At 34.0% G+C, this 20,310-nt stretch overlaps 9 protein-coding genes across 10 annotated transcripts; 5 read left to right on the plus strand and 4 right to left on the minus strand.

Annotated features, from left to right (window-relative positions):
• Positions 1 to 627: 627 nt before the first annotated feature.
• LOC128957454 (coiled-coil domain-containing protein 124-like) lies at positions 628 to 1,813 on the minus strand. The gene is made up of 3 exons (XM_054303219.1): positions 1,618 to 1,813; positions 1,145 to 1,544; positions 628 to 1,053 (listed from the first exon to the last, which is right to left on the minus strand). Exons 1-3 carry the CDS (start codon positions 1,661 to 1,663, stop codon positions 846 to 848), a joined length of 654 nt encoding a protein of 217 aa, XP_054159194.1. The 5' UTR covers positions 1,664 to 1,813; the 3' UTR covers positions 628 to 845.
• Positions 1,814 to 2,315: 502 nt separating this feature from the next.
• Positions 2,316 to 4,428, plus strand: LOC128958790 (G2/mitotic-specific cyclin-A-like). Its single transcript, XM_054304724.1, has 6 exons — positions 2,316 to 3,325; positions 3,415 to 3,461; positions 3,522 to 3,652; positions 3,738 to 3,836; positions 3,907 to 4,193; positions 4,284 to 4,428. The coding sequence occupies exons 1-6, from the start codon at positions 2,514 to 2,516 to the stop codon at positions 4,336 to 4,338; spliced, it is 1,431 nt and encodes a 476-aa protein (XP_054160699.1). The 5' UTR covers positions 2,316 to 2,513; the 3' UTR covers positions 4,339 to 4,428.
• Positions 4,429 to 4,585: 157 nt separating this feature from the next.
• On the minus strand, positions 4,586 to 5,738 carry LOC128957560 (RNA-binding motif protein, X-linked 2-like). The gene is made up of 2 exons (XM_054303349.1): positions 5,547 to 5,738; positions 4,586 to 5,455 (listed from the first exon to the last, which is right to left on the minus strand). The coding sequence occupies exons 1-2, from the start codon at positions 5,558 to 5,560 to the stop codon at positions 4,657 to 4,659; spliced, it is 813 nt and encodes a 270-aa protein (XP_054159324.1). The 5' UTR covers positions 5,561 to 5,738; the 3' UTR covers positions 4,586 to 4,656.
• Positions 5,739 to 6,300: 562 nt separating this feature from the next.
• On the plus strand, positions 6,301 to 9,892 carry LOC128957817 (protein kinase 4-like). The gene is made up of 5 exons (XM_054303632.1): positions 6,301 to 6,844; positions 6,915 to 7,193; positions 7,279 to 7,572; positions 7,658 to 9,733; positions 9,822 to 9,892. The coding sequence occupies exons 1-5, from the start codon at positions 6,604 to 6,606 to the stop codon at positions 9,890 to 9,892; spliced, it is 2,961 nt and encodes a 986-aa protein (XP_054159607.1). The 5' UTR covers positions 6,301 to 6,603.
• Positions 9,893 to 10,293: 401 nt separating this feature from the next.
• Positions 10,294 to 11,967, minus strand: LOC128958866 (polyadenylate-binding protein 4-like). The gene has a single exon (XM_054304821.1). The coding sequence runs from the start codon at positions 11,706 to 11,708 to the stop codon at positions 10,308 to 10,310; it is 1,401 nt and encodes a 466-aa protein (XP_054160796.1). The 5' UTR covers positions 11,709 to 11,967; the 3' UTR covers positions 10,294 to 10,307.
• Positions 11,968 to 12,311: 344 nt separating this feature from the next.
• LOC128958334 (26S proteasome non-ATPase regulatory subunit 2-like) lies at positions 12,312 to 15,340 on the plus strand. Its single transcript, XM_054304177.1, has one exon. The coding sequence runs from the start codon at positions 12,508 to 12,510 to the stop codon at positions 15,232 to 15,234; it is 2,727 nt and encodes a 908-aa protein (XP_054160152.1). The 5' UTR covers positions 12,312 to 12,507; the 3' UTR covers positions 15,235 to 15,340.
• A 476-nt stretch (positions 15,341 to 15,816) lies between these two features.
• Positions 15,817 to 17,486, plus strand: LOC128957818 (ribitol 5-phosphate transferase FKRP-like). Its single transcript, XM_054303633.1, has one exon. The coding sequence runs from the start codon at positions 15,817 to 15,819 to the stop codon at positions 17,362 to 17,364; it is 1,548 nt and encodes a 515-aa protein (XP_054159608.1). The 3' UTR covers positions 17,365 to 17,486.
• A 121-nt stretch (positions 17,487 to 17,607) lies between these two features.
• Positions 17,608 to 19,252, minus strand: LOC128958839 (BTB/POZ domain-containing adapter for CUL3-mediated RhoA degradation protein 3-like). The gene is made up of 7 exons (XM_054304782.1): positions 19,004 to 19,252; positions 18,891 to 18,929; positions 18,720 to 18,810; positions 18,429 to 18,643; positions 18,117 to 18,348; positions 17,977 to 18,047; positions 17,608 to 17,893 (listed from the first exon to the last, which is right to left on the minus strand). The coding sequence occupies exons 1-7, from the start codon at positions 19,043 to 19,045 to the stop codon at positions 17,660 to 17,662; spliced, it is 924 nt and encodes a 307-aa protein (XP_054160757.1). The 5' UTR covers positions 19,046 to 19,252; the 3' UTR covers positions 17,608 to 17,659.
• Positions 19,253 to 19,260: 8 nt separating this feature from the next.
• On the plus strand, positions 19,261 to 20,176 carry LOC128958840 (zinc finger SWIM domain-containing protein 7 homolog). 2 transcript variants are annotated; one of them, XM_054304783.1, is made up of 5 exons: positions 19,261 to 19,443; positions 19,545 to 19,566; positions 19,653 to 19,742; positions 19,823 to 19,929; positions 20,029 to 20,176. In XM_054304783.1, exons 1-5 carry the CDS (start codon positions 19,374 to 19,376, stop codon positions 20,163 to 20,165), a joined length of 426 nt encoding a protein of 141 aa, XP_054160758.1. In that variant the 5' UTR covers positions 19,261 to 19,373; the 3' UTR covers positions 20,166 to 20,176. The 2 variants fall into 2 exon arrangements, with proteins under 2 accessions (XP_054160758.1, XP_054160759.1); XM_054304784.1 differs by having other exon boundaries at positions 19,548 to 19,566.
• Positions 20,177 to 20,310: the final 134 nt, after the last annotated feature.

Below are 20,310 nucleotides of genomic sequence, written 5' to 3' on the forward strand. Positions count from 1 at the left end.
TATTTAGTTCACTTAGAAATAATAATTGTATTTATTTGTGTATTTTATTATATAATATATATATATTTCAATTAATTAGCCAAAATATCAAATAAAATTACAGTAAAATTTTTAATTAACAGTAAATTAACACATTTTTAAGTGGACACGATATTATAACTTTTTTGTTGTAAATTTACTGAATTAATATACCGAAAGTCAATGCTTTCTGGGGGTACTGAACATACAGTACAACTATCGGTAATACTTTAACAACAAAAAATTGTTTGATTAGAATTAACTATTCATTTGGATCATTAATAATCAGGTAAAACGGTATATTTTTTGTATGATTTTTACAAAAATTTATCTAATTTACTAAAATATATATTTTTAAATTATATTACAATTACTGATATATTGGTTTTTTAAGACAAAGTGAAGAAATCAAGTCTAAGAAAACAGTTTATGATATTACAGGTTCCGATATGTTCTCACAAATAGCACACATACAGTACACAATCAGCACTTACCTATACGTTGTTGATAACACCCATAACTTATACGGTAAGTACCAGTAATTATATAATTATTTTTATTTAAAAAATCAAAAATTTATTAAAATTATTAACATAAAATAGAGTGTAATCTTTAGAATATTCTGTGTATAATTACTGTAAGGTATATACGTATAATATACTGTATATTAAAGGTGATAATGCGACCATCAATTATAATATTGTGTTATTAATTCACATTAATTATGATTATTTCAGTTTTATAGTATTTGTTGTTAACTTAACAGTTAATCAAACAATTGATAGATTACTTCATTCAATGGACAACAACCAGAATATCTTATTCACTCATATTTTTGTGTTATAAGCGATCGCTCTCTGGTTTAGCGGATTGTCCGGTGATTTCATCCAATCTTTTTTAAGCATCTGTTTTAACTGCGAAAGCCTTAAATTGGGATTTTCTTTCTTAAGTCTATCCAAATGTATTTCTTCAAATGCCGTATAAGCGGCTTTCATACGCTTCTCCGGATGTCTGTCCACATCATCATCCTTAGTACTGTTCAGAAATAAGTCAATCGATGATATTATTATAAAATTATTGATACAATTTATTTGGATATAAAAATAAATGTCTAATAAAATAATACCTGAGAAGAGCAATAGCGTCTTCGACACTTCTGGCGTTGCCGTCATCGTCGGCCACCAATCTGTTGACATTCTCTTCKATGGGCAGTTCAGTGACTGTCGGCTCTTTGTTATCATTTTGTTTCTCTTGATTTTGTTTCTCCAGTTTTTCGTTTATATCAAATCGGCTCACTTTCTGTGGCTTAGGTTCGGCAATCTTTTTGCCTTTCAATTGGTCCATCTCTTCGACATAAGCGGCTCTATTTGTCGCCTTTCTGTCCATCACTTCCTGCTTCTTCTTCTCTTTCTCGTCCTTTCTGTTCAATTTTCTTGTCACATGTTTGTCGTCGTCTTTCCAGAATTCGTCCTCTTTTTGTCGTTCAACTGCCTCGTCCTTTGCCTGTTTRATGGCATCCTTTCGGGCTAAAGACACGGCCAAAGACATCCATCAATAATAATAATGACAAATGACGTCAACATAACGTTTGAGTATTACCTTTGGCCTCAACCGACTTGCTATTGATGCCCAACTTCTTTGGCATTACAAACCAATTGGTTCACTAATTACGGTAACAAAATGTGTGGTCAGAGTCGTGTGTCGTACGGATTATTACCGACGGATCTCTTGTCTTATAAAAACAACTTATATGTCATAAACAGCTGATTGAGTGTCGAATGGGCGGAGTCTTCCGTTTGGTTACCAATGACGACACGATAGGCATTGAATGGTTAGCCAATCAGCGATCAGATTATCAGTTCAAACATTTATATATATACTGTATTCATATTATTGACAATACATTTGCATTGAATTTATTATTTATTTAATAAAGTGTTGGTTTGAGTGAACACTGAAATTAAGTTAAGAAACAATGAGTTTTCAAAATAATGTTATCATTTAAAAAGCCATACATTTATTGGTGACAAATATAAGTCACTATTAAATTAGTGTTGTTTTTATGGGCTTTTAAACCGATTTTTACTTTTATTTTATTTGTGTATTCAATGAAACCAAACAATTGATTATATATTTTATCTCAAAATTATTAATTAATTTATTTAAAACAAATAACAGTCACTTTTACTTTCAATTGTTTAACTCATTATTCACTTCACATTCAAAAACCATTAATTAATTTATTATTTTTTAAACAAAATTTGTTATTATTTTTTTAAATCGCTTGCAATTGTTTTATTCAAATCTCATTAATTCAAAAAACAATTGTTAATAAATCATTATATAATAGCCAACAATACGTTAAACAAATTTCATATAATTATTATTACAATATTTGTCACACAATTATCCACCGATTTTTCCTTTCTGTTAAATCTTTTATAATTGATCTCTTAATAATTAATTTGATTCAAATCACTGATTGATCCAAAACAATGGCTCAAATAACTAATGAAAACTTGATGATGACAACAATCAATGATGAAAATCAACAATTGATGGCCAATAAAGCTAATCATAAGGCGACGGAAAGGCGAATATTGGGACCAATACTTCCCAATGTTTTGAGGCCTAACGTCGCTGCAAAAGGCAAACCATTGGCTCTGCAGACAAAACAATGGACTCAGAATACCTCAAATGGCAATATCCTCAAGACTTCTAACACTTCCAATGTGGTGAAGCCAAGCAATGCCACCGTTAAGATTAATCCTGTTTTGCCGCCACACAAGTCGTCAGACTTTGAGATTTTCTGCGATGAATCGCAGGACTCGGAAATGAATGATGAATATGAAGAAGAAGAAGAGGAGGAGGAAGAAAATGACGAGAACAGAGAAGACATGGATTTGACTGATCACATGTTATCAGAAAGGACTGAAAATTCTTTGGCCATTGAAGAAGCAGTTATTCAAGCTTTCCATTACAGTGAAGTCAAATGCGAAGAGAGTTTAGATTTGGAATCAGATGAAGAAGAACTGGAGGACGAATCCACTTCAGAGCAAAACTCGGAACTCATTACAAACACATTTGACGCGACGGCTCTTTCGCGATGCAAAGAATACGCGGAAGAGATCCATAAGTATTTGATGTTTATTGAGAGGAAATGTATGGCCGATCCGTGTTATATCAGTAAACAACCAGAAATTAATGCCAAAATGAGAAGCATTTTAATCGATTGGATGGTTGAAGTAACCGAAGAGTACAAACTTCACGACCAAACTTTATTTTTTGCCGTTAATTACATCGATAGGTATAATTGGGTTTAATTTAGTATAACTGAATATTATTCCTAAATTATTTCAAAAGTTTTAACTAAATTTTTTTTTGTTTAAATATTAGGTTTTTGTCGCATATGTCCATTTCAAGGCAAAGTTTTCAATTATTAGGTATAAAAAGTTACTAAAAAATTAATACCAAAATAAATTGTTTGAATCTACTGATTGTAGGAACGGCTGCACTATTTATTGCTTCGAAATATGAAGAGATATATCCTCCAGATTTGAGCGAATTTGTGTACATAACTGACGATTCCTATACCAAACACCAGATCCTCAATATGGAGAAACTCATACTTAAGGTCGTCTTATAAATAATTTATATATATTTATAACATTAATAAATAGTTTATATATTTATATATATTGTTATTATATATATTATAGGCTTTGGATTTCGAGATCTCGGCGCCCACTACTTACTATTTTGTCGAAAAAYTGTTGACTCAGTTAGATTTGATCAGTAATGTCAAGTATTTGGCAAAAGTATATATATATATGTCTACAAATGTTGTTATATATATAATATCTATAATAATTATCTTATTTTATTTAGTACTTATGTTTTCTAACTCTACTCGAAAGTGAACCATTCCTCCGCTTCTATCCGAGTGAGATCGCCATTTGCTGCATAATTCTATCGGCGCACACATTAGGCTTTCCTCAACTGATAAACGCTAAGTTCATTCAAGACTCGCTTAGCTATGAAAACGACTTGAAAGGCGGAAGTGTGGTCTCCTTATTGGCTGACCGTAAGAGATGTATCGAAGCGCTTCTCAAAATGCATGCTTTCGCTGCTAAACACCCGCAACAGGCCATTCAAACCAAATATAGTAACGATAAGTAAGTATTTTAATAGATTACACTATTTGGGAAAATATCAAAAAGTAAACATTTGATGATAAATACTATTATTATTACTAATATCAATAGGTATTATCGCGTGGCTTCGGTAGAGCCAATGGTTATCGCGCCTAACGTTCATTAGATTTGTTTTTAAATGACTCTTTGATCGATCGCCACATTAATTATATTCTTAATTATTTTCTCTTTTTAAAAAATCTGCATTTAATCAATCACTGCATCAACAATATTCAATGATATACTTAATTAATTCTTTGATAATTTTAATTACCATAATTTTTACGATTATTTTTTATAAAATAAAAATGATTTATTGATTATAATTTTTTTATATGTAGTATTTTAGGTGTTTTTTATTGAATGATATACAGTATTTTTAGGGTATTATTTATTGATGAATAAAATTATAAATAAAATAAATCAATCAAACAATCGTAATCTCTTAATGTCTATAATCGTGTCTCGATTTATAATCATCTCTTGACTTGCGATCAACATCTCTATGTCTAATAGATTTCGATGACTTTGAGGTATCGTAATGTTTGAAATCACTTTTATAGCCATTATTATTGCTATTATAACTGTCATAACGTCTATCATTCGTTTGTTTTAATTTATTCTTCTTTTCTTTTCGTTTATCTTTTGATTTTGATTCACGTTTTCTTCGCTTAGAATCGGATGACGAAGAACTCGATGATGAATATGAATGATTAGAACTACTTGAAGAAGATCTCCTATGTTTACTATGCTTTCGTTTTCGATGTTTGCCTTCTTTCTTGACATTGATATTAATTTCAAAAATCTGTTTCACTTCATCTTCAGGTTTGACAATCACTTCTTCAGGAGCGCATCCTTCGTTATGCAATTTTTTTGTCATTTCATCCATGTCTTCATGTTCTTTGGGTATCTTATAGTCTTCCACGTGATCTACACGTATTGTCCGATTTAATAGTTTAATACCATTCAAGTTATCGACAGCCAATATCGTACTTCTTTGGTCTTCATAACAGATAAAACAGAAACCTTTAGATTTGCCAGTCTTTTGGTCGCGAATTAGATTTATATTAACCACTTCTCCGTATTGCGAGAACACTGTAATGACATCGCCTTCGCTGAGTTCATAATTAAGACCACCGACAAAGATCCAGGCGCTCTGCGAATACATGTTATGCCACGAGTTCTTCGAATCGATTCCCATCTTGAGCTCCGTTTCGTTCAGTTTTGTAATATTCTTGACGTTTCTGCAGAAGAAGAATAAAACATCATTTTATTAAAAATCCCATCTTATGTTTGACCAATTCTTGAGATAACAACAAAGAAATTAATACTTACGTCAATGGATTCATTGTGTGGCGAGTCTTGTATTATTATTACCACCAAATCAATTGACGATTAAATTGTTGTTAACTAAAGTTAACCAAAGATTACAATCAATTGATTAATACTTTTTGGTTATTGTATTGTTTGATAGCATAGTATTACATAATATATACATTAATAACATATTGTATTCAATGTTTGTATTAATATTGAAAACAGTGTTGTATTTACAGTAAAGCTGCGTTCACACTAATGCTTATCCAAGTAGACTTGACTTGTACTCAAGTCAAGTTTCAAGTAACATGTGTTCACATTGCCACACTTAAGTTTATTTAATTTTATAAAAATTAATCAAATTATTGAAATTATTTTATTAATTTTGATGTTAATTATAAAAATTAGACAAAAAATAATTAATTTTTATTTATTAAACAATTTAAAGGTAATATTTTTGCTAGACAGCGAAGCAGGCATTTAAAACATAATAATATTTACATATTATACTTAACACTGATTGGCTAAGTTTATAAGTCTCGTGTGTTCACACTGTACTTAATTAAACTTACTTGTCACTACTATACTTGAGTTAAGTCAAGGTAACTCAAGTAAGTAAATGTGTGAACACCAAAACTTAAGTCAAGTCTACTTAGATTTTGTCCGTGTGAACGCAGCTTTAAGTTGGTTTGAATATGTCTTGTGTCTCATACACAACAAACGTGACATTAATTCAATATTGAGGTTTGGCTGACAACACGTCAATGGAATGCATGGAATGTGTGTAATGGAGTACACATTCATTGATCACTCAATCACTGGTTCACTGCATTAGAGTTACAACTATTGTGTTATTGTATTAATACATAGCATAGCATTGATTGCTCTCTCAATGAGAGAGAGAGAGACTTAACGTTCAAAACAATACTCTTTTGTTGACTTCATTTAAGTGAAAACACAGATACAACTGGTTTTACCATCAATTGATGGCTATTAAGACATCTTCGCCCAAATAACACACTTATAATTGGTCTCATAGTTGGTGTCCACCAAAAAACAAAATAAGTCATAAGCGATGGTCAAATCGGCGCCACTTAAGTCACTTTTACAACATTTTCTCAACCATTTCGAGACACTTGAGACCAGACATCGATTGGCGATCGAAACCAGCGATGAATCCATTTGTTTATATCGTAAAGAATTTCAGACACTCAAAGAATTAACAGAACAACTGAAGACTGATCCAAATTGTGGATCAGATGAAGGAGAAAATGATGTCAATCGACGTAAAAATCGCTACAAAGACATACTTCCTTGTAATGTCCATTAATTTACTGATTATTGTTTTATTTGTTTAATTGAAAAATTTGTTTTTTAATGCCAAAGACGATCACAGCCGAGTCATACTTGAAGAATACCCAGGAGTTCCCGGTTCGGACTACATGAACGCCAATTACGTAAAGGGCGCCTCTGGGTCTCCACGAGCTTACATCGCAAGTCAAGGACCACTGCCTAACACATTAGTAGACTTCTGGAGAATGATGTGGGAATCGGATGTGTCGGTCATTGTGATGGCCTGTAATGAGAGAGAGGGAGGAAAGTATAAATGCGAGTCCTATTGGCCCGAAGATAGCAGTGAACCGCAACAATACGGAAATATTACCGGTTTGTCAATTGAATGAATGAATCAATGAATAAATGATTTCATTTACCGATAAATTGAATTAATATTTTTTTTATTGACAATCAGTTCAATTGGTTAAATGGCGTCAGGTTTGTCCTGATTTTCTCGTTCGTACTCTTAAAGTGACTGCCGATTCAAAAGACCGGACTGTTTGTCAGTTTCATTACCAGACGTGGCCCGACCACGGAGTGCCTAACTCTGTTCATCCCATACTCGAGTTATGCCGTCTCATGCGTGACGTACAGATCTCCGAAACTCGACCCATACTTATTCACTGTAGCGCCGGCTGCGGCCGAACCGGTACTCTATGTAGTATTGATTATGTTTGGGCTCTTCTCAGGACTGGAAAACTCAGAGAAGGTTTGCTTTAAAAGTCATAATAATATATATATATATTTACTGTCATTAATATAAATAATAAATTGTTTTTCTTTCATTTTTTTAGATTTTAGTTTATATTCAATAATACGAGATATGAGAAAACAAAGGATAGCAATGGTTCAGACATTAGAGCAGTACATACTGTGCTATAAAGCTGTGTCCACACTGTTTGAACAGCAGTTAAAAATGATTGATTCGCACACATATGAGAACATTGATGGCGATGGAGAACCACTGATGAGACTGCAATTGTTAACTGATCCTATAGTTGACGATTCATTGAAGTCGACGTCGAATGAGTCAAACATCAACACAAAGCCATCGCCACAGAGAATGCCATCCATTGTTGCCAACAGTATTCACACATCAGGTGGTGATGAAGTGCGACACCAAAGACTGGTAGGAAAGGCAACTGTTATACGCCGTCCAAGTATTGCAAAACTAAAAGCCATATTTGAAAATCAAAATCCAAGTTCAGGTCAGGACATGACTCCAGTGGTTGTGAGGTCGCGATCGACCAATAGTTCATTGAATAGAACTCAAAGTATTAAACAAGAAAAATCAAGAAATAGTAGATCTATGATTGAAACCAATGGTTTGTATAGTGATTATAATAATCAAATGAGACAACAGAATCAATTAGAAATTGATAATCAAAATACAAATGTTGTCAATGATTGTCATCAAACAAATTATAATGATTTTAGTTCTGTTAATGAACTAAACAAATCAATGGATAATAATAATACACAAATGGTTTCYAATAATAATCATCATTACAGTGGACCACAATTTATTGAACAATCATTTACTATATTAAACGATCAGAAATTGTTTCATCAAAATCATCAACAATTGCAACAAGAGATTCGTCAACACATCCAACAAAAACAGTTGCAATCCGTTCAACAAAGTGCTGCTCAACAAATGCAGACGCAATTAGTTGCCACTAATGTCTACCAAATTGATCCACAAATGTCTTCGCAGACACAGATTCAGCATCAAATGACACCATCGATGCAAATGTCACTCAACAATGGCAACACTCAATCACTGCCTCCACCACCAAACCAATCATTGCCGTCACGACCGCCTAATCAGCCATTACCACCTCCTCCGAAGCCTCCGCGCACATATCAGTACCATCATCTACTCGATGGATCAATTGCTTCACTGCCTAATACCTCAGAGGGCAGACTCATTGTTTCTGTAGCCCTTCCCAGACGTCAACCAAATGATCTAAATATGAATCAGACAAACATTTACGAACAAATCGGTCAAAGAGCACACATGTCGGACACACTTATAGTCAATACTAATAATATCGATAACTTTAATAATTTCAATCTGAATCCACACAATACCATAAAAGTATTAAATGTTTCCAATAATAATATATATGAATCAGTATTACCTAAATATAGAAGAGGACAACAATTACCGGTTGATAATAATGGAGTGCCAAATGTTACACACAATCAAAACATACATTCCTATTATGATATTATGAAATTAAGAAATCCGGGTCTCAACCAAACCATACCATTCTATGATAGCATTTACGGCAGACATGGTTTTATGACTGTTCCCAATTTGCGTCACATACCTGTGCCTATTACACAACTTCATCCATTTCCACAATTTAAGCCAAATTTTGAATCAATTTATGCCAACACTAATCCAAATCCAAACTTGAATTCAAATGCCAATCCAAACATTGTTAATAATCATAACAATGTTAACAGTAATAGTAATAATAATCAGAATAATGTTAATCTAAGTAAAACAAAAAGTGAACCAAATATTAAGTCAAACACTGAGAGAATTACAAATAATTTAGCGAATAATATTGAAAAACCCGATAATATTAAGAATTCAATTAAAAAGAGTAAGAAAATGGAGAAAAAAGAGAAGAATACCAATAATTTGAATACTAAGTCAAACCATAAGAACGAGTCGATGAAGAAGAAAACAGCTAACAGTACTTCTAATCTTCCGACGGCAACACAACAGGAGTCAACTTCGGGTACTTTCGGGTCCAAGTTATCCAATGCTTTTAGAGGACTCAAAATAAAATCGTCGACTAAAAGTAAATCAAATACTAATCTAAATCACAGCACATCTACTAATAATGTCACCGGTATGTACTGTACACTACTTTCCCTCATTCAATAGTACGGTAAAGTTTAACACTATTATTATTACGGTAATATTATTATCCTATTTAGGCTCACATACTGTCACCCGACCCCCTCATTCACATCGATTCTCACCTCCCACTCAATGGACACAAGTTTGATGACAAATATTTATATATATTTTTTATAAATGTATTTTAATAATAGTAAAAATTTTTTTAGTATTTATATAATTTTAAATATACTTAATATTATTATTTTTTATACAATAGTATTATTTAATTTTATATTTAATTGAATGAAACAAATGAACAAAAAAGAGAAACAACTATACAAAATGTTATAAATTATAAGTATTTTTTATATATAATATTAATTAATTAATAATATAATTAAAGAGTATTATTATTATTAAAAAGTAATTAAATATTAATTATCAAATAAATTAAGCTTAAATAAGTAAATAAAAGTTATATATATATATATATATAAATTAAAAGTATAAATAAAAGTAATGAATTGAATGCAATTTACGAAAAATTTAAAAGCGAAACAATTGCCGAAAATGAAAATGTCTTAATAAAACTTAATACGTCTGCCGCGTCTCATATCATTCCATGAATTGGATGACATTCTGTGTCCGCCGAACGCATTCAAAGCCATAGCCGGGTTCGCCGCGTAGGCCATAGCAGCGGCAGCCGGATTGATGGCAGCGCTGAAGAGATGCGGATGCGAAGGCAGTTGTGGCGGATGGTGTGAGTGGGCCATCGGTGTCGGTATCTGTTCCGCTCTCAGCACTGAATTAGTCTTATTTATGAAGTGTGCGTTCAATAATTCTTTTCTTTCCTCTTTGTTTTGAGCGAAAGCCACATACAATGGTTTGGTGCCGACAATCCTGTTATTCATTTCATTGATAGCCTTCTGTGCTTCTTCTGGCGCTGAAAAACAAACAAAACCAAACCCTCGCGATCGGCCAGTTGTGCCGTCACACATGACTTTAACCGATTTGATTGTACCGAATGTCGAGAACTCGTCAGCCAAACGCTTGTCGTCAAAGTCTTCGTTCAAATTCTTGACGTATAGATTGACTCCTTTGTATCGATTGACACGTTTTTGTCTTAACTCTTCAAACCGACGCTTTAGTTCCTCCTGTCTCTCAGCCTTTTTCTGCGCCCGATTTATGTAAAGCTTTTTCCCGTTTGCCATCTCTTTCTTTCCGTTTAACTCTTCGATGCATTTCTGAGCCGAATCTGAAGATTCAAACGACACAAATCCAAAACATCGACTTTTTCCGGTCTTGTCGTCGATCATCACTTTTGTTGACATTATTTTGCCGAACGACTGAAACAGTTCTCTCAACATTTGGTCGTTATATTCTTCAGTCAAGTATTTGACATAAATATTTGTAAATCGTTTGGCAGTTTCTTCGGCTAAYTTTAGTCTTTCGGTTTTCGGTATAAATTTGCCGACGAATACTTTTTTGCCATTTAATAGCATATCATTGACTTTATTAATGGCATTAGTGGCCGCTTCTTCAGTGGCGAAGTGAACAAATCCATAGCCTTTACTGATCCCATGCAAGTCTTGTGCTATTTTACAGGAGAGAATGGTTCCAAACGTGGAGAACGTGTCGTGTAATACGTTATTATCGATAGATTTGTCCAAATTCTTGATAAACACATTACCGACGCCAGACTTTCTAAGCGAAGGATCTCTCTGTGACCACATTATACGCAAAGGTTTCTCTTTGAGTGCATCGAAGTTCATCGTTTCGATGGCTTTTTCGGCGTCCGATACGTTCTGGTAGTTGACGTACGCATATCCCAGAGAGCGACGAGTCATCAGATCGCGACAGACACGTATGGACAACACCGGACCTATTGCTGAGAATTTCTCGAAAAGCATAGCTTCGGTAACGTTTGACTCGAGATCGCCAACATATAGCGAGGCCATCGATGAAACTGGTCCTGAAGTCATTGTTGTTGTTGTGGTCTTTTAAAAACTAACGGTTCCTATACTTTGGGTATAATAGCACCGGAATTATTACTTTACTTTCCTATTGAAAAATTGTCTCAACTTTTTTTGTTGAATAAATGCTTAATCTTTTAAATAGACAAAAAATCACAAATTGTAAGCAATCACTGAACCGATGACTTCAGGGATCAGTTGTGGACACTAATCTGTCAACAGAAGAATTACTTATCGAATACAAGCAATCATTTGAAAAGTTTTTTTAATTTTCAGCCGAAAAGTATTGTTCTCTCACGCGATGCACGCGTTTAGACAATAATGCAATTATTATTATATTATCATTTGTTTTGATAAATAATCATTAATTTTGTTTTATTCTTTGATTTTATTTTTTTTATTATCCATAACAACGATTACCGCATAATTGGTTATCATTTTTATTTTTTTAGTTAAAACATTAAGAAATAGTAATAATAATTAAATTAAATTTTAGCGCTTTTAGGGTTTGTCATTAAAATAAGTGTCGGCAACTATAACGATATGTACTATTTCGTGTATATTATATATATTTAGTAACGTAATCATAAAAAGTACCAAATAGTTGTTGAGTACTTGTATTTACTGTATTGTCATTTACATTATAATACAAGTGTTTAGTGTTTAGTGAATCAGCACTTATTTCAACACTTATTTCAATACATTTATAAACCATTAATTGAATTGACTTTTTGTGAAGACATTAAACAAATCATCGATTGTCCACTTATTTTGATTCAATTGATCAGCACTTGTGTTGGACAACAATATGAAGGACAAGACAACCAAAGAGGAGACAAAACTACCGACGGCTGACAAAGTGGTGGACAAAGAAAAAGCGAAAAACGCAAAGAATGGAATCGAAGACAAAGAAATGGATTTGACTGAAGAAGACAAACAACTTCAGGACGAACTGGAACTGTGTGTTCAACGACTCAAAGAATCCGATCAGACACTCTATAAGCCGGCATTGGAAGCGCTGCGACAACACATTAAAAGTGCCACCACTTCTATGACATCGGTTCCCAAACCGTTGAAGTTTTTGCGACCGCACTATCAAACACTCAAAGATTTGTATAATGAAATGCCAACTGAAGACACAAAACGATTTATGGCCGACATTGTGTCCATTCTGGCCATGACTATCCCACCAACCGATTCGGTCAATACTAGCGGCGAAGCACTTCAGTTTCGATTGATCGGTAGCCACGAAACGATCGGCTCGTGGGGTCACGAATATGTCCGACATTTGTCGGGTGAAATTGCTATCGAATGGCAATCGGATAGCGTTACCGATGAACGCAAGGCTAAGCTTTTAGAGTTAGTTCAAGACATAGTACCGTATAATATGTTACATAACGCTGAATCAGAAGCGGCCGATCTTTTAATGGAAATCGAAAAACTAGAACTCCTTCAAGAATATATTGATAACGAAGATTTGTGTCAAAAAGTATGTCTATATTTGACAAGTTGTGTACCATTTGTACCCGACCCGGAAAACACCTCTCTATTGAAGACAGCGCTGACTATATTCTTGAAGTTTAATAAATATAGTGAAGCCTTACGTCTGGCGATGCAATTGAATGATTTGAAACAAATTGTCGCCATTTTTAAACAATGTCCCGATCCGGTGCTTCAGAAACAATTGTCATTTATGATTGGCAGACAACAGCTCTTTTTAATGGATGAAATTGAAGATCAGGATCTGATCGAAATTATTTCAAACACTCAACTGAACACTCATTTCTTGCAATTGGGACGAGAATTGGATATTCTTGAGCCAAAAACACCGGACGATATATATAAAACACATTTGGAGAACACTACTCGGCCAACATTCGGTGGYGGCGGTGGCCCGGACTCTGCCCGAGCCAACTTGGCCTCATCGTTTGTAAACGGGTTCGTCAATGCGGCCTTCGGTAAAGATAAGATTCTGTTGTGCGAAGACGGCAACAAATGGCTTTACAAGAATAAAGATCACGGAATGTTGAGCGCAACGGCCAGTTTGGGTCTTATATTGCTATGGGATGTGGACGGAGGTCTCGCACAGATTGATAAATATCTTTATTCAGCTGAAGATAACATAAAGGCCGGCGCTTTGTTAGCCTGCGGTGTTGTCAACTGTGGTGTCCGTAACGAATGCGATCCGGCTCTCGCTCTTCTTGTCGATTATGTGACTAACAATTCAATGGCTCTAAGAATTGGTGCAATAATTGGTTTAGGATTAGCCTATTCTGGATCCAATCGCAGTGATGTTCTCTCTGTATTATTGCCTGTTCTCTCTGATAGCAAATCATCGACTGAAGTGATTGGAGTGACAGCGCTTTCATGCGGTTTAATTGCTGTCGGTTCGGGTAATGCAGACGTCACTCAAAACATAATGCAAGTGTTTATTGAAAAACCCGATTTGGATGTAAAGGACAACTTCGTGAGGTTTCTTCCGCTGGCATTAGGTTTGTGCTATTTAGGCAAACAGGAAAGTTCTGACGCCATTGAAGCCGCGCTCGAGATTATTCAAAATCCATCGCTTAAGGCATTGTCTAAAGCATTGGTCGATGTCTGCGCCTATGCGGCCACCGGTAATGTACTGAAAATACAGAGTTTGCTTCACATTTGTTCTGAAAAAACCGAAAAAGAAGCTGAAGAACAAGGAAATGATAAAAACAAGAAAAAAGACGACAAAAACAAAAGTGAAACAACAACTGACATGTCGTGGCAACAATCGGTTGCAACCATTGGTATCGGTTTAATAGCGATGGCAGAAGATGTCAGCTGCGAAATGGCGTTCAGAACTTTTGGTCATTTGTTACGTTACGGCGAACCTATGATTAAAAGAGCTGTTCCGTTGGCATTAGCTCTGACTTCTATATCAAATCCAAAACTTAATATTTTGGAGACACTCAGCAAATTCAGTCACGACTCGGACACAGAAGTGGCCTGCAATGCTATCTTTGCTATGGGTTTAGTGGGTGCCGGTACTAATAATGCCCGATTGGCCACAATGTTGAGACAGTTGGCTCAATATCACGCCAAAGAACAAAACTGTCTGTTTATGGTTAGGATTGCACAGGGATTGACACATCTGGGAAAGGGTACACTCACTCTATCGCCATTCAATTCTGACCGACACCTTCTTATGCCGACCGCATTGGCCGGACTTTTGGCCACAATTATAAGCCTATTAGATGTCAAGTCGACTATTGTTAAGTCACATTATTTACTTTATTATTTGGTGACCGCAATACAGCCGCGTATGTTAATCACATTGGATGAGGAGCTGAATCCACTACCAGTTCCCGTCAGAGTAGGACAGGCCGTCGATGTTGTTGGACAGGCAGGAAAACCTAAAACAATAACCGGTTTCCAGACACATACGACACCCGTATTGTTAGCATTGGGTGAAAGAGCAGAACTGGCCACTGATGAGTACATACCATTGACTCCAGTGCTCGAAGGGTTCGTCTTATTAAAGAAAAATCCAGATTTCAATAAATAGTTGATTAAAGCTCTGTATATAAATTATTTGCCACTCAATTGTCATTTATTTTCTAATTTAATTTTACTAAAATATTAATAAAATAAAATTACTTTTAAATAATCAACCAGGGATCATTATTTATTTTCAAACTATCAAAACTAAACATTACAGTACTGTATAATACTGTACATTAGTACTGGTTAAACAATTTACTATATAATTGTATTTTCATATAAATAATTAATACATTGTTAGATAATTCAAAATCTAACACACAATTTGTGAAAATAATTTTATTCAAAAAAAATATTTACACTAATTATTAAATATATAGTGTTATTAAGTTTGCATTTTGATATTTTTAACTTTTTTTAATATCAAAACAAAATATTGAATTCAATGCACACAACAATGTTGTCATAAATTTAATACTGTATTTAACTGATCAGCTGATTGTCAATTATTTTTGTTAATGATATATAAAAAAAACTATTTTTTGAAGTGTCCAACAATTTAATCAAATATAATGAACAATAATTTGATGACAATTTTGTTGTTAATTAAAAATATTTTGTGACAAAAAATTATTGAATAATTTACATGAATTTCAACATTAAATTCATAGTAAAACTACTTTTGTTTGTTTGTCTCATCTATTGGTTTATTGTTTTACTCGCAAACCATTTGTTGTCACAATTACTGCTTAACAGTGAAGATGTGGACATCGATGACGACATTTGGACGCAACAGATGATCCAAAATGAATATAAGATAACATTTATTATCAATGAGTTTGAATGGTTTGAAAATGATTTGACGGCAACACTGGACTCGTTGTGCGGTTTGTCGACAATCAACACAATACTAGTGATCTCTCAACGAGTCATTTATCCGCCGATCGAGTGGCCAATCAATGGACATGCGGTCAATAACTGTGACATCAAGTTTATTGTCAATGATTTTCAATTTAATAAGAGTTTAAGCGAATCCCGAGTCGAGACTTATATAGAGAGTCCGTATGTTATGATAGTTCCCGATTCTGTACGAATCGGATCCCGACATCAGGTCTGGAGTTCAATCAAATACTTAAATAAATTAAATTCACGACAACAAAGGACAGCACTTGTTCTTCCTATTTCTTCCGACGATTTTGTCGACAATCGATGTCTTCTAATAAACTTTGATATAAAACGATGGACTTTACAATACCGACAAATGGATTCAATGTCTTCTTGTGATGCCTTTATTGGCAACAATTATGCCGTTTTGATCAAAAAGACTGATTTACTTGAACTCAACCAACCTTTTAATCGACCATTTGTTGAGTCGTTTTTCATTCAATGCAAAGTTAGAGACATTAAAGTTAATCTCTTCAGCTCTAATGTTGTAACCAAAGGCCGACAACTGTTCCTTACAAATGAACGCAATCAATGGAAGCACAAGATGTGGTCAGAAGAGAGACGAAAACAATTGTTTGCTTTGATTGGCGTCAAAAAGTTGATTGATTCTCAAGGAGTGGTTCAGTGGTTTGGATGCGGAAAACATACGCAAAGGTGTTTCCCGACTGTTATCAATGAAATGCCGGACTATTTATTTTCAAATCGATGGACACCTGTCTGTTGTTTAGACAATTTGGCCCAAACTGGTCGACACGTCTTTCAAGTACTCGAGTCATATTCAGTGAGGTATTGGTTAGAAGGCGGCTCTCTATTGGGCGCCGCCAGAGATGGACATATCATTCCTTGGGATTACGATATTGATATCGGTATTTACAGAGAAGATATTGTCAAATGTCCATTCTTTCCACAATCGGATCCAATAGTCGACAGCAAAGGATTTGTTTGGGAGAAAGCTTCGGAGGGAGACTTCTATAGAGTACACTTCAGTCAAAGCAATCGCTTACACGTCGATGTCTTTCCTTTTTACTCGAGGAATGGAACGATGACGAAGAATACATGGTTCGACTCACATCCACAGGATTGTGAATTTCCTGAACATTATTTGCTTCCATTAGAAAAGCTTTCTTTTATCGGTTTCAACGCATCCGTACCTAATAATTGGCGACAATTTCTTGAGTTTAAATTCGGACCAAATGTTATTGAAACCCCTAAATACCCGAAACCCGATCTCTTAAAACCATTTTTATGACATTTAATTAATTATTATTTTGATTACAATTGAAATAATTTATATATACTGTATATATTTAAAAACATTATATATATATAATTTCTGAGTTTATAAACATCAACTCATTAATTAAAATCTCATGTCTTAAGGAATTACACCTTAAAACATAACTGTGTGTCGGCTCACTAAATCATTTTAAAATAATTACTTAATTATATAGTAGATTATCTAATAAAAAACCAATTAATTATAATTACATTACGTAAATAATAATAATAAATATAAAATAATAAATTCTTAATAAAAAAATTATTCAATTGTTTTGTTTAGTGCTGCGAATTCTTCCGATGTGATGGTCTTTCTCTTTACCACTTGAAGAGCCACTCTTCCGGTTGTGTTCATCTTCATCATCGCTTGTGTGCGACTGCATACTAACGGCGCCCCGAGTGCTGGTCGCCTGCATTAACTCCATGTCAGGTCCCGTGCGGTTCTCGTAAAGCAATATATTTAAAGTCTCCTCATATATTCGCGCTTCGGGAAACTCAACCTAATGTCAACAACAAATGGCCAAAAAATAAATTGAAAAACTTTATAAAATAATGTTTTAATATATAAATTTATATATTGTACTTTTGTGTGTTTCTTATCGGTCGCGTAAACGATTGAAGTACAGCAAACTTCGGCCACTTTTTTGCCGTGACCTTCGGGTAAATAGATAATAATCGTTAAATATGAATATAAAATCATTGAAAACAATCACTGAAACACACCATAGAAACTCCAACAACAGATTTCATTGCTTCCAATGACATCTTTGATGAATAAGACGCGACCACTGAACCGAAGCGACAGTTTATCGAATAGCTCTAAATTCTTAAGTAGATTATCATCGGATGTACTCGTATACGAATACTTGTTATTGTGGCGATTGATCAGTAGCTTTACTATTGGTTTACTCGTTGTGCTTATCAGATGAGCCTCTTCTTTAGCTGAAGTGATCAGCTGTTCATAAAATATAATAATTTTTAAAAATTAATTATTTTAAATCATAAATTTAACCGCAGATGTGATTTAAAACATACAGGAACTCTACAGATAGGTTCGGAAGCGGTCGGTTCCTTCCACAGTGACAGTTGGCTCTCACAGGCGTCGATTAACTCTTGGATCAAATAATACTTAGCTTCGGATATGAGTTCCATGAGTTCACGTTGCGATTCTGGCAACGGAACAGAACCGTCTCTCAAGAAGTTAAGAATTGTGGCGAAATGTTTACCACATCTGTCGATCAAAACCCAACCTAAATGTTGAAAGAAGTTTCAGATATACAGTAAGTTATATTAAGATTTATATTTAAAAAATATATGATTTAAGACCTTCAGAATCAGTTAGTACTTCCATTCTTCCACTAAACATAGCCCTAAGCATTGAGTCATTTTTGGTAAGCGTCCCGATTGTAGTGTAGTGCTGAAGACATAGAGGAAGACATCATTCGTGTTAAATCATTGGTCTATAGTATTAACAATAAGTCTTTATGAGACACTTACAAGACTTCCGCCGACATTAAGCTTACAATACTCGTTGTTCTGTCATTTGTATGAATCAATTAGTTTGATAATCAACTCAAAGAAATGGATAAAAACAAAACAATAATACAAACCCCGCCTGAGATGACCGTCTTGTGGTCACTGATGCCGGACATTACCACACAATTAACCACTGATTGCTTCAGTCCAGTGGCACTCAGTTTGGATACACTTCTTGACTGAATGTCTGTCAAAATACAATCAAATGACAATAGTATGTCAACCGAAGCGATGATATATTTAAGTTAATTAATTGATGTCTTCAAGTGATCACTTGATATCAGTGTAAACATTGACTCAAATACTTGAGTGACGTCTAAGACATGAATGACGTCATCCAAGACATCACCAAAAAAGAGGCGCCAATTGTTTCGAGTCATGTATTGAACACAGAACTCATTAATCAGTGGTTGACTCAAGAAGAAGAAGAAGTGGTGACCGACGATGACATCAAACTGTGTCCAACAGTTGCTCGAAGTACTCATCGAGAAGATTGTCAAAAATGACAACAAAAGTAAGTAATTATTATTATTTTGTTTAATGACATCAATATATTGAAGACATTTAAATGTTTTGTTTATTTTCTAATTTTTTGGATCACCTGTTGCTGTGAAGTAGCGGACGAAGTCATGGAAAAGTTGGTTCAAAAAAATTATTATTTAATTAAATAATTTGTTGTCTTCTCTTCTTTTTCTTGAAAATTGTTTGCCATATAAATGACAGTTTGGTTGCACTGTTTGATACCGAAATGATTGAAGCACTGGAACTGCTCGACAGTGACAATGTTAGCAAAATTGTGTCAAACAATAATTGGTATATAATTAACATTTGTGACCACAAATCAAATGCCATCCCATTTGTTGATAATCTACTTCTTCTTCCTATTCTAATAGTCGACACATATATCAAGTAGAGTCCGGCGAAAAGTCTAAGACAAGACCCGGCCGTTACTTCTGCTTAATTGATGCCAATTATTGCAGTTGCGATCACTTCAGAAAAAGTATTGTTTTGTTGTTTTACTATTGTTTTACTGAATTATCGCTGGAACTACTGAATCGTTTTTAGTTAATATCAATCAATCAATGATTTTTTTTCGTAGGTCTGTCGGATGACTCGGTATTGTTTTGCAAACATCTGATTGCTTGCAAACTGTCGATTGCTATCAATTCATTCAAAACAATTACCAAAACCAATGAAGAAATGAATGACTTGTGGACCAAACATATTCTTATATAAGATTAGAGTATTTTTTTAAATAAGAGTCAATCATTTGGACAAAAATTGATTTAATAGTATTTTCTCTTATTTTTTTCAAAGTACAGTATATATATGTATATATAAATTGTTGACATTTATTATATAATTATTTATTTTTATCATT

This window comes from Oppia nitens, unplaced genomic scaffold (genome assembly GCF_028296485.1).
Source record: "Oppia nitens isolate AA-2021 unplaced genomic scaffold, nextdenovo-longstitch-racon4-pilon3 scaffold3_pilon_pilon_pilon, whole genome shotgun sequence".
Lineage (NCBI taxonomy): Eukaryota > Metazoa > Arthropoda > Arachnida > Sarcoptiformes > Oppiidae > Oppia > Oppia nitens.